This window comes from Telopea speciosissima, chromosome 11, assembly GCF_018873765.1.
Source record: "Telopea speciosissima isolate NSW1024214 ecotype Mountain lineage chromosome 11, Tspe_v1, whole genome shotgun sequence".
Taxonomy (NCBI): domain Eukaryota; kingdom Viridiplantae; phylum Streptophyta; class Magnoliopsida; order Proteales; family Proteaceae; genus Telopea; species Telopea speciosissima.
In genome coordinates this window covers 55070662-55084295 of record NC_057926.1, presented here as the reverse complement: position 1 = coordinate 55084295, position 13634 = coordinate 55070662, and the positions used below count along the sequence as shown (strand labels likewise).

General features: G+C 37.9%; 1 protein-coding gene across 1 annotated transcript; it reads right to left on the bottom strand.

Annotated features, from left to right (window-relative positions):
• Nucleotides 1–445: 445 nt before the first annotated feature.
• Nucleotides 446–3728, bottom strand: LOC122645384 (glycosyltransferase BC10-like). The gene is made up of 2 exons (XM_043838692.1): nucleotides 3066–3728; nucleotides 446–1093 (listed from the first exon to the last, which is right to left on the bottom strand). Exons 1-2 carry the CDS (start codon nucleotides 3726–3728, stop codon nucleotides 446–448), a joined length of 1311 nt encoding a protein of 436 aa, XP_043694627.1.
• Between the last annotated feature and the right edge of the window lie 9906 nt (nucleotides 3729–13634).

Here is a 13634-nt window from a genome sequence, read left to right as displayed (position 1 = left end):
GCCGTTGATTTTTTATTATTATTTTCTTATAGCAAGATTTCACCATTCATTGGCTACATATTTAGGTATTTAAGAAAATGTCCATTTTATCCATAAGAGGATGTTAATTAATTAATAAAGAAAACACAAGATCCCTCATATCATGCTAAGATTCCTATAACATATAAGGATTTCAAGTCTTAATTTCTCATCACCTATTGCTTGTAGTCCTCAAGATCTTTAATTAAACTCCAAATTAAAATTTTTGAAAGTTAAAAATAATGAATCAAGCAGGTTGGTATAAGTATAATCTAGAACATCATATCATGCAGATTCCTCCCCACCACATTGACATCGTAGAGAACCTTCTCTTCATATAAATAAATAAATAAATAAATAAAATTAAAAAAACAGAAGAAGGTGTTATATATGTACATTACAAGTAGTACTTACGTACGTACGTAGGTTATTGGTGATTGAAAGTCATGAGCTTGGGAGCAAATCTAAGCAATCTGTCCAAAGTGGTGGGAGAGAACTTCCTTGCAAACAAATGGCAGAGGTTGGTGGTGTTGCCATTGTACTCACATTTACTACCACTCCTCAACCTGTTCAAGAGGTGAAAGGTGACGTCCGTTCTGGTAAACTTGGTTGGGTGGGCTCCTCCCCTTGACCACTCAACCCATGTCAAACTCCTGTTTGAATTCTTGTGAGGATATCGCATGCTCACAAGTGTTGGTAGGTAGTGCTCATCTGCAATACATGAGGCCTTGCAATACCTCCGGAACATTGGGAAAAATGTTCGATCCGAGACTATGTCGATGCCGAGTTGCCTATCCATCTCAAACCACTGGGATCCCTTCCGCCATTGATTTAGATGGATAAGAGGTTTCATCCGACGGTTATAACGGCCACGGCCAAAGGGACCTGGTATGTCGTGAGCTCCAACGAAGGTCTTAGTAGAATTGATTATGTAAGAGTAGATGGTGGAGAAGTTGAAGAGGGGAATGCATGACTCTGATAGGAGAACAAATCTTTGGTTAGACAAGTCAAGAAGTGCATTTGCTAGTAGTCGACGTTCTGCTTCAACCATGCTAAACCCTCCCCATCGCACTTCCTGCACCACATCCATCCATGATCCAACAACATATATTCAAGTTAAGGTGAGCCGCCTCGATCACAGTCCAATAACAACATCTCATCTAATTAAGATTATCTATATATATAGGGTGCATTCAACACTAAGTTCAGATTTGAGACTCCAGGGTAGGGTGGATCACCGAAACTAATTAAAAACAAATCATGCATTTTTCTTTTTATTTTGTGATAGGTATCAACTTTATTAAACCCGGGAAATAAGAGAAGGGGGGGAGAGAGAGAGCTCAAGAATGTACAATACAAAGAGCCGCTACACCAGAGCTCCCAAATGACAAACCGTTAGGGAGGACCAAAGAGCACTAAGAACACCAAGGCCTTAACCGGACACAAGGAGCATAAACTCGATCAGAGGAAAAGCCATCCAAAAAGAACTCACTAGTAAGAAATTAATAAGCGAAACAGATCGACTATGAAAAGGGGAGAGGATGATCTCACATTACATGGAAACCCCAATTACCAACTAGAAGATCGAGTAGCAGCTGCGACTCCTTTCCTCTAAATATCAAATTGTTATGTGTCTAATGGGGTCCACTCTAATGTATGAATATTGGATTGGATTATTCTGATATGGGATATGTTAAAGGGTTTGATTTAACGCGTTCCATCAGTTCTGGAGTTTTTGACGTATCGATCAACGAATCCTTAACCTCGAGATAACATCATTCTGGGTATCCTAGACAATGAGAGGTTAAGGCTTAGATTTGTTTCGAAATCTTTTGAAATTTCTTTCTAACCATATATGAGATATGATTGACTATAAAGTCAATTAACTCTGCAAGTCTCCAATAGTATCCTTGCCTCTCTCCTTTGCAATCCACTTTGCCTCTAACAGGATCCTCTAAGATCACCTCCAACATGATATAAATCATTCATGCAGGTATGAAAAATTCAATTGCAAAATCATCGAGACCTTGGTAGTCAAAGATGTGTTGGGGGGTTCTATACGAAAGGCAAAAGTAATAATCACACATTGTATGCGAGTAGTCTAATGTGGAGACTTATTGGTACTTCAACACCCTCTCCTTAGTTCTAACCAAGCCTTTAACAAGTGGTATCAGAATCAAAATCCTACAAAGCCAAGCAGGTGTGACATTTTCTAAGAATTCCAAGGAGATTAAATCCTAGTTTGTTGAGAAAAATAAGCCTTTTTTTTTAATTTCTTCCACAATATCTTTTTTGCATGAAATATTACGACAATGCCCTAACTAACTATCTTATTGACTGGGGAGATGCAAAAATGCAACAATTCATCACGGAAACATCTGTTCGCTTTCTCAAGTTGCCGGATTGACTGGGAAACGTTTTTTTAATTTTTTGTTTTCTTTTAAATCGAAAGGTGGAAACTTTATCATGTAAAGGTCAATCGGAACGTTGAAGGCGGTATGAAAGTTCTTCTCATTTTGGGTGTGAAGACGAATAGTGGCATAAGTTGTCGAGACCTCAAAGATTGGCAGATTAATCAGATAGGGTTCTGAATCGAATTCCGTGACATAATAATTAAGGTCAAAAGGAAAGCAGATAGGATGAAACTAATGTAAAAAACTGCCTTGCCGGCCGGCCGGCCGGCCTCCCTCATCAATGATGCTTATAACTTGGAACTCATAGGGCCGGGCAAAGAAAACAAAATCAGAGTTGTAGCATTTTCTTTTCCCTGTTCATGGTGTACTATGATGTCATGTCATGTATTCCTCTCATCTACAAAAACAAGGCAAACAAAAAAAAAAAAAAAAAAAAAAATCTAGAAAGACAATGTTAAGATCGATACGTGTCATGCATGACTCATCGTGGTTAGCTGTTATGTTTATCTTGGTGGTTTTATTATTTCCTAGCCAAACTTGGAAATTAAGAAGATTATTTAAGGAGGCAGGGAGGCAGGGAGGCATATATGAATTTGGAATTGAATAGGATGAGAGATAAAAGTGGGAGGGTACCTTACTGGGGATCCTTCGACCATAGAACACCGAACCAGGTTGAGGCGGCACCGATTCTTTAAAGAATGGATCAGAGCAGTGGACGTAAATGGAGTAGAGGCCATGATCATGTCCCTTAAAAAACTTTTCCCACAGAGGAGCTAATGGCAATGGTCCCCTTGTCAAGAACAAGAAAGCAAGCTTGGGGGCGCCCTTATTATTGTCAATTCGAGGAACCATGGATGCTCTCCACAGCAATTCCTTGTCGTTCATCTCATGCATAGCATCATCATCATCCTTCAATATTGATCCATTAATGCTCTGTTCCGGTGGTGTTACTACCGGAGCTGGAGGGCTTATCGATTGGGGCAGCTTTGCTTGAGATTGATCATGATCATGATCAGTAGTAGTAATTACCGGCGGGCCCAGCTGTGGTGTAACTGTAAATATTGTTGATGCTGGAGGAGATGTTGTTGTTGTTGTTGTTGTTGTTGTAGGGAATTGGCCGGTGACTTGGGATTTGAATGGAATGTTGTTGTTATTCATGAGATAACAACTAGCGATGATTCCAAAGGCGAAACCAAAGCCAAGTAATAGGAAATTAGAGAGAAGGCCACCAAGACGCAATTGGTCTTTCAAGAGATTCACTGTGGAGATTGATGTTCTTTGCTCTTGTTGCTTCATTGTTTTGTCTTCGATCGATGATCTATCTCTGTCAGAGAACGAAAGGGAATTTTGATTGATTGATTAATGATTGCAGGTGGGGAGTAGAGCGGGAGAATAGAAGACAGGGGAGGTAATAGGAAGGGAAGAAGAAGAATCTGGGCTTTAGCAGAGAAAGGTATAGATTCTTATAAGCAACAAGGAAAAACTTTGAGTTCCCTTTCTACTTTCTAGAGAGCCTATCCCCAATAATTTATTCCTGAAACAAGCGATAGAAGAGAGAGATTACAAAAAATGAAGTCTTTCTTCCTCTTCTTCTTCTTCTTTTCTCTTTCTCTGTGTGTGTGTGTCTGTCGGTTATATTGATAGAGATGAAAATACAAGGTAGGTAGTTATATTAACTCAATAATATTCAGTCACGGAATATATTGAGGAAATCTCCTCTAATTAATAAAAAAGGAGTAGTAGAAATTGATAGAGGCATTGACGAGTGATGGCTTTTGACTCTCTTCCGTGTCTCCTACTTTCCTCCCTCTCCTCTTCCTCCCTTTACTAAAAAAGAAACAAGAATATTCCCAACTTGTGTGCGAAGCACGTACGTATAAAAATAAAAAATAAATAAATAAATAAAATGCTGGCGGCCGGCCACGGAGCTATCTGGACTGTGGAGTCCTGGATCAGGTTTTCACTGTAAGACTCTCGTCGATCGAACCAATTGGATTTTGATCCATGAGAACATGAATCACATGATGAGGAGGAGGAGGAGGAGAAGGTGTACTGTACGTCAGTCGTCGGTAGGTACATACCAACCGAAACTGTTTAACAACCTCTTTGTCCGTCTGGGATATCTTTATTCTTTAATCAATTTCGTGGACCTTTTCTACACTGACCAGCTCTAACATAGGAAGTTAAACATCCCCCCCACACACACACCAAAAAAAAAAAAAAAAAGCAAAAATGTTCTTCTATGCTGTATGGTATCAAGTTTTGGTATCGTATTTACATATCAGCCGATATATATTGATATATTAATTGGACGATGCAATACTAATATATATAAGTGGTATCAGTATCTATTGAGAGTAAAATGATCCAGCAAATTGCTTCTCTCTCTCTTTTTTTTTTTTGTCCATCTAAATTTAAGGGGAAAATGGTTCAATTCGTCGGTCTGTGTCGATTTTGGCAGACACTGATACCGTAATTTAGATTAAATTCCTTGTGTGCCCTTAATTATTTGATGTGGTGTAGGGATGGGTCTTATTTTACATTTGACCTTATCTGTTCGCCAATCAAAATAGACCATAGCCGTACATCGAGGATGAATTGTCTCTACAAAAAAATCAAAATAATACAAAGAAGTCAAATCGAAATGTTATACCAATGAAGGGTGGCCAGCTCCCAATTTTTATTTTTATATTTTCGGTTGAAAAGATTTTTTAACAAGTTTGTGAGTAAAGATTTTAAGTCAGTCTTTTGTATTTAGGTTAATAGGTAGGTAGGTATACAGGAAGAGTATTGATCCAACTTTAGCGTATAGTTTAGGTGAGGTCAAAAATTCCTCGGCCTTCTCTCTTTAAAATTAGTACATATAGATTGTACATGTTAAGGCTTGGCTGATATGTATATATGTATGTATATATATATATATATATATATATATAATTGAAAGATCGATGGATCCCTTCCTTTTCCTTTCTAGCTAGTTAGGCTCAATCAAGCAGGGAGGGTAGGGTGGTATAATTTGTTAGGTCCATCAGTTCTTAGTGTTATTCCTAATAATTACCTGATGATTTCTTGTTTACTTTTTCGTAATAAAATTTGCAAGCACCTTCATTCTATTCTATTTGTTGTTACTCCTTTTGGTATGGTAAATAATAGGTAGGAGAGGATAAAAATAAAAAAAAAAAAAGTAAAATTCTTGGCATTCTAATTCTATTTCTCTTCCCAATTAAGTCTTTTGGAGAATAGGATTTAGATTTTAGTGAAAATCCACAATCAATCTTGGCATCTATCTGGTTACTTCACCTGACCTGACTCTCTTTTGTAGGCACGGCACCACGGGTGCTTAAAAATCTGTAATTTTTGGAATAATAATCTGCTTCAATTCACTCTAGATCTGAAATAATAATATATATTAGTAGGAAATTATTAATGCCCAAGTTTTGAAAGAAAGCAGCTGGTATATTAATTGGAAGATTGGGGATGATGGGAGTTCGGTTTCCATTTGAACTGATACTTGGATCCTATCCATCTCTTTTTCAGTTAACGTTGCCTACTATACGACTATCGTTCCACTACATCCTCTTTTTTTTTTGTTTTTTTTTTTGATAAAGTTAAGTTAAGGATTTAATGGTGTAGGCGGGTGGTTGGATTGAATTTCTGATTTGATCATTATTAATTTCCAGCTGATCGAAGTTGCTGCAACTATATTTAAAATTTGGCCACCAAAACCAAATCGATCCTCACAATTTGGAAATGTTAATTTTCTAGATCGATCATCCCAAGTTTAAATTGTTTTTATGAAAGGTACGTTCTAGAGTTGGAGGGGGTATTGATCGACTAGAAAGAAACTTGATTCCTTTTTATCAATTGATGCTGAGTTGTGTTAATTTTGTGCAATTGAGAAGTAGATTCGGATTAATATTGGCACATTTTCTTATATATCCTTTTTGCATCTATTTCTAGCTTTCAGTACTTGTGATCAAAACAAATGATCGACTAAAGATCTGAATATCTTTAATATCTTGTACGTTGTGCCATTCATTACATTTTATTTCAAATCGACGAGGAACTACATGAGGGACAACATGCAAATTAAAGGGAGTTGTAGATATATGGGATATATTCTTGTCACTAGCTAGAGGTTTGGATTGTCGATAGAGAGAGGTGGTTTGATGGTTTAGAGATGAAGGCCATGGATGCACTTTGGTTTCTTTAATTTTGCATGTTTTACATACAATGTCTAAATTGGTATCTGTCAAGTTGAGGGATCAGAAAAGTAGTCATGGATATTGTATCAAAATTAATTATCCTTACATGCGTATCAGTTAGAACGTGGGGGCGGGGCCGGGCCGGCTATAGTATCTGTGGGTAAAAGATTTGCACAACACGAACTCAATTTCTAAATTGCACATAAGACTGACTCAAATTACTCTAGCACCACCCCTGTAAAATATCTCATATACCCCCTATTTTTAATGTTTTCCCATAATACCCCTACTCTAAGACATGAAACTGCACACCATCCATATATGTAGGAAACCCTCTCCCAATATCTTTTAAACATCTTTTCCTTCTAATGTTTATTATCCTTACATATGCTTATCAGTTGAGCGTAGGGGTATAAACTTTATGGCTCTAACCATAAAGATGCATAAAGATTGCTCAGATATGGTATCAGTATCAGTATCGGATCAACCAACCAATCCGTTCAGTATTGACCGTGACCGACACCAATAAGTATTGTTTGTATCAGTCAAAAAGGTGGGTCTTTTTTTAAATTTTCAGCCGATTCAGGCCGATACCATCCGATACATTTCAATATCATAACAGTTTCGACCGTGACAGATACCGATACCAGATCCAATACCGTACGTGAACAAAACCCATGCTCTGCTTAACATATTTAGCTATCTTTTCCTGTATTCCCATTAAAATCCATATAAGATGGAATGAAATGTTGAACAAGAACAACGAAATGTTAAACTACTACCAATATAAGAATCTGATGTACATAGATCATGCAATTCAGAATTATTTAATGCACACATCTTCTCTCCCCCCCCCCCCCCCAATAAATAAAAAAAAACCCTTTTAAGGAAAGGAATAAGAAATTACAATTTCATTATTTGGAAACTAAGTTTTATGTTTGACAGCATAAAATACAGCAAAACCAACCATTGCAGTGGCCATAAGCAGTCTTATTCTCTTTTGAGTCTGATCCTTGAGCATTAGATTGCTTCTCAGGTACACCCACGTCCATCGGGATAGAAAACATAGTCCAAAAGTCTTCTGAAACTTTCTGATAGAGAATTCCTGCACAAAGAAATGCAACTCCATAAAAACAAGTTAAACCATGGTAGGATCCAAACCCGACACTCAGCAAGCTGAAGTTATAAGCAACCATCGTTCTCCAAAAATGAATATTTCAAGCACCATGATGAAATTCTCATCATCTGAATCTCCAATGGAACAATGATTAAAATAGTTGCATACGGGGCTGAAAGTTTCTGGAGAGAATGTAGGGAAATAGCCCCAACCTAAATAGGTGTGTACATGGGTGGTTCAGAGAGTACAGCTTTCGTCACTTGGCTTCCTGCTTACCCACCTCAGCGGCAAATACAACACAACTGCTGTTGAACTTTTCCAAAGAGAAGCCCTGCACACTCTCAGAGGAAGGGTCGACAGTCATGGCTCCAACATGGAATATGTTATTAACATAATTACACTAGTTATTAGATAACAGACTATATTCTCACGTTTGAGTAAAGTACTAATAATAACTAAATTGATACCAACTCCTTTGAATTTAGTACCTTCAACTCCATTAGCAACCACGTTTGAATCAATTTTCGGCCTGTGGATATTGAGGTTCCATAAGCGGTACTTCCTGATACTGTATTTGAAGCTTATAGAAGATAGACCAAAAATATCTGACTGTGACTGTGATATCACAGTCCATTCAAATGTCAGATAATTTTATTTATTTTTTATCCCCCCCCCCCCCCACCCTCCTTCCAAAAATAATTAGAGTTTCAGCTCCAGGATCCCAAGTGTACTGTTCAACCAGGATGGTCAGCCGACGCCACAGGAAGAGGAAGAGGTTATTTCTTCTCACGCACATTCAATTGATCGCTCCGGTCATTCAGTCGTTCCACTTCATTTCCCTCTTCCTTACCTCCACTATGGAATAACAGATATAAATCCCTATAGCAAGAGAGGAGGCTTACGTAGTATGACTACTCCGGCCTGAGAAAGATTTGACAATCTTTCTCCTCCGGTTGAAAGCCTCAGACTTCCTCTCTCATTCAGTAGTACAGGTATTGACATTTGTCAGTCGGGCTAGCAAAATCCAATATAGAATTGCAGGACCCCTCTTTAACCATACAAAATAGGTCAAAATTCTGCCAAAAATATTTCTGTAAGACATAGTAAGCTACACCAACATTACAGGTATGGCCAGAATCCCCCACATGGTTAATGACAGACTATAGAAGGGGGTGGGGGAAAGAATAATGCATTCCTTAGGGAATAGAGAGAGCAATGACATAAAGATCAATAAATAGCCAAATAAGCACTAACATGATCAATTTTTTTTGGTTTATACAGTTTTCACTAGCAAACACAAAATCCACAGCTGTATTGCAATATCACCAAGAAAAGAGCCAAGGAATATGCAAGATGCAAAACTTTCTTTGTGAGCAAAGAACAACTAAGTCCTATATCAGAACATATGGCGAGCTTACTATAAGAGAGTGGTTAGGAGTCTTTTATGAATCAGTTTAGAAGGTTTTATATATATATATACACACACACACCCATCAATTGGACATACTTTGAGTTTTATTCAAGAGTTTTGAAGCTGTCGAGCTATGCATATGGGATAGGTATCTTCCCACCCAAAAAAAAAAAGATTGGTATCCCAAACCAGATTTATTTCTTCTTTTTATATACTTTTAACAGGTTTGATCTTTCTTCATTCTTCTTCTTTGTTGATTTCTTCCAATTCTCTTCTCTCTTCATATATCAATTTTTAGTTCTGGTTATATATCAGCTGAAACTGAATTTCTTCTTGCAAATCTGAGCTTATGTGACCTATTAGAATAATTCCAGATTTGAATATTAGGTCCGATCTTCCTCCACTGTGATATATCTGAAGTTCTCCTACCAACCTCGATCCTAGATTGTTAGCAGTTCTTTGAGGAATATCGGACCTAATATTCAAATCTGGAATTATTCTAGTACATCACGTGAACTAAGATTTCCAAGAAGAAATTCAGTTTCATCTGATATATAACCAGAACTAGAAATCTCTCTCTCTCTCTCTCTCTCTCTCAAGATTCTTTTTGGAACTCGGAACTGATTTAGTCCACGAAACTATACCAACACCAATATGGCTGAATATAAAATATATTTTTTAAGTTTCCTATCTATTATTCTTTAATCCTCATGAGTTGGGCTGGCATATAGCCTGGAGCAACTTGTGTGATGAACAGGCCAGATTCATGTTGTAGGGGTTGTTTGTCAGTGTAGCAGTCAAATGGCCTACTTTAGCACATTTCTCTTATTTCAGCGTCAACATAGCTATCAGGAATTTCCTCCTCAAGCACTGATAAATTTAGAAAGACACAAGTGTGTGGCACAATGGCTAGCTGGAACAACAGCTTTAGTTCTAATCCATTATTTGTAGCATTTTACTGACCATAGGTCTTGTGCAAGTGTTGTAACCTGCAGCCAGGAATAGGAGAAGTGTCCAAAGAAAAGGTTTCAAATCCTATGGTCATTATTTGCTTTGTAGAAGATCTATAGGACATGCTTCTTCACACGGTTTTTTTTTTGGCAAAACATTTCATCCTCAGCACCTGAACGGCTGACCCCTCTGTTACTCTGTAAACTAGGTCCTGGAATCTTACAGGCAGCTCTGTAAGTGGATTAATGGAACAAATCAGCATGGTTTGTGTCTCCAATATCCTAGATCATGTTTACACATACCTATTAATGCATGCCATTAATAATCATTTAACTGATCCCCTGGGGCTTTGAATGCAAGAAGAATATTGAACTAAAAGGGGAGTTTTCCTGTTTCAATTTCCAACAATATACATGTCAGATTCGTTTGACAATGGCATGCTCGGTCTTTCACATACTTGAGGGGATTTGCTGATTGAATGGAGTTAAGAGCTCTGTCACATAATGAAAAAAAAAAAAAACTTTACTCCCTGGCTTCGCAGGAGAGGTTGTCTCCAAGTTTTTGACCCACAATCAACAGATTGCAATAGTGCAACTTAACCGTTGCACCAAGGCTCGCCTACTAGTCACATAATGCAAAATGCAAGACAAATAAAGAAGACGATACAGAGGCATATCACGAAGAGAAATAAAACTATTGGAGGCCCTTGAATCACCTTTCCCCACAGTAAAGAAGAAAGGGGAGGAAAATGCTCAATTATTGCTGACAAGACATATCAATCTGTAAAGTGAAAGAATATGCATCTTCTTTCCCAATCAATACTTCCTGTTGATACTTAGCACTAAAAAGAATACTGGCTGTTGGAATTAAAACCAGTTCTTTAAAAGCAATGACCACTTGTTTACACTTTATCTAGTTTTCAGCAACTTCACGAAGATCATCTGCAATCATGACTGACAGGACCCTAAATCAACGGATAAAAACCGAACTCATTATGCCAGCTCGAGGAACAAGACTGTTGCGCCACCACCTTCCCCTTTGGAAAAGTTTACCAACTTCAAATAAAAGGAGAACTTTTTTGTTTAGATACCAATAATACTTTGGAGGATTTTTAGTATATAATGGGCATATCATTGTCTTTTTACCAAGGTTTTTAAGTATCCTATTGTACCCACCGATGCATATCATATCTTTAAGGAACCGATACGATACCTAACAAAATTTGGTATTAGTACATGTAAGAAACCTCATCCTTTATATATAATCATTGAATGCACTTGTATCATCGTACTTTGTTCTCCTTTTTATACATGATATATTTTATATATTACTTATTTAGTTATTTATAGTATTCTATGCTTCAAAATTGTATTTTGCATATATCCTAAGAGTTTCCATATGTTTCTTAACCATTTCCATACATATCTTTAGCGTATCTTGCATCTCTCTCGCACTGGAGCATCCAAAGGCCTCTGTTGAACATGGCCATGCCACTCAAATGACTTTCTTGTAGTTTGTCATGTATCAGAGCTACTCCCAAATCAGCTCTAATATGATCATTCCTTACTTTATCTTTACTAGTTTGCCACTCATCCATCTCAACATCCTCATCTCCGCTACACTGAGTTTATCTAATGATGCTTCTTAACTGCCCAACATTCCGTACCATACATCATAGCTGGTGTTTCACACAACACTCCAGACACACCTCTCCAATTCATCCATCCTATTTTAATGCATTGTGAAACATCTCCTCTATACCACCTTTATTATGATTGAGCCTAGAAACCTAAAATCATCACTTTGCGGAATCTCCCTCTCATCAATTTTCACCACCTCATCATCCTCTATATCACCTCAGAATGCTTGATATAACCCTTAAATGTGAGAAACTCATTCAATACGATTATGTAAAGACATTTCAATTTTCTGAAGAATTGAATGTAATGTAATTGTAAGTAAAAGGGTGTACCCAGTGCACGAGGCTCCCGTCACTGCAGGGTCTGGGGAGGGTCATAATGTACGCAGTCTTACCCCTGCTTTCGCAAAGAGGCTATTTCCAGTGTAATCTAATTGTAAGTAACAAATATAAAATGTCCAGTCTACAAGATGAAAAGAAACTACTTAGTCATTATTAAGCATTCCACATAGGGGTGCAAGTTTGGTCATGTCGGCCCGAACCCACCCTGGCCCGGCTTGTCCGCCTTAAGCCCGAACAGGGTCTGGGATGAGATATTTGGCCCTAAGGGTGGGTCAGGGCTGGAAATGTCTGGCCCTAAGTCAGGGTCGGGTTGGGCTAGGGTTGAGCCCGGGTCGGCCCGGCCTGACCCGATCCGACCCGACCCTGTTAAGTTATACTATAAAAGATATATTGATATAATATATATATAATAAATGTATATATATATATATATATATATATATATATATATATATATATATATAACTTTAAACTTCACCCACATTTTGTTATATAATATATTATACATAAAGATAATAAGTGATACAATACATTTTATTATAGTGCTATTTTACGTAAAATTGATAATTTTCTCCCCGGCTCAGTCCAGTCCATGCATTTCCTTCCCTCTCCCCATGATCAGGGTCAGCCCGGCCCAACCCTGAGGGCGGGTCAGGGTTGGATTTTTCAGGCCCTGAGTTAGGGTCGGGTCGGGCCTGGGCCCAGCTAAGGGGACTCAGGGTTGGGTTAGGGTTTTATAAAGCCCGGCCCAACCCAACCCTGTTGCAGCCCTAGTTCCACATATGCATGTCAAGATAATTTTTAACAACTCCTGGATGATTACTGATCTCTTTTTTTTTTTTTGGTGGGGAGGGGGGGGTGGTGGTACTAGGATGACTACTGGTCTGATAGACAGAATAGTAAATGAAGATAATTTTCAAAACAAATGGACACTTGCTGGGAAGAAAGACAGAGAGAATGGTTATCATCCACTGCTGAATAATCCTATGCATAAATGACAGTTCAGAATCAGAGGTTTGGGAATGATGTGACTTGTCATTAATGACAGAGGTCCTTTGTTAGAACCCACAAAACATAATGCTTGAGTGATCATAATCGATCACACAGGCCCTGTATTTATATTAAGCTGAATAATAAAGAATCCAAGTACAAATAGGAATCTACCTCAGTCCTAATCCTATTAGGGATTCCTAGTACAACTAGGAATACCAAACTAGGACTCGGCTGAGGGAGAAAAACAATAAAAAAAGAGAAAAATAAAAGAGGGAATAAAGAGGGAAAATCCTAATATGACTAGGAGTACTTCCCCAATCGGGTAGGGGACAATCCTAATAGAATTAGGACTGCTTACCCCAATCGGGTAAGTGATAAGTAGCCTATTTCAACACTCCCCCTTAAGTTAGAGCAAAGATGTCGATCATGCCCAACTTGACTAGATTAGGATGAAACAATTTTCCAGATAATCCCTTGGTGAAGATATCAGCAAGTTGATCAGCAGATGTCACAAAGGGAATACAAATCAGCCCATCTTCTAACT

What these genes read in the sequence shown, in the direction of transcription:
- LOC122645384 (XM_043838692.1), bottom strand. Translation starts at nt 3,728, where the DNA reads ATGAAGCAACAAGAGCAAAGAACATCAATCTCCACAGTGAATCTCTTG. An exon ending in GTCGAAGGATCCCCAGTAAG is followed by an intron (nt 1,094 to 3,065) that starts GTACCCTCCCAC and finishes GATGTGGTGCAG; the next exon opens with GAAGTGCGATGGGGAGGGTT.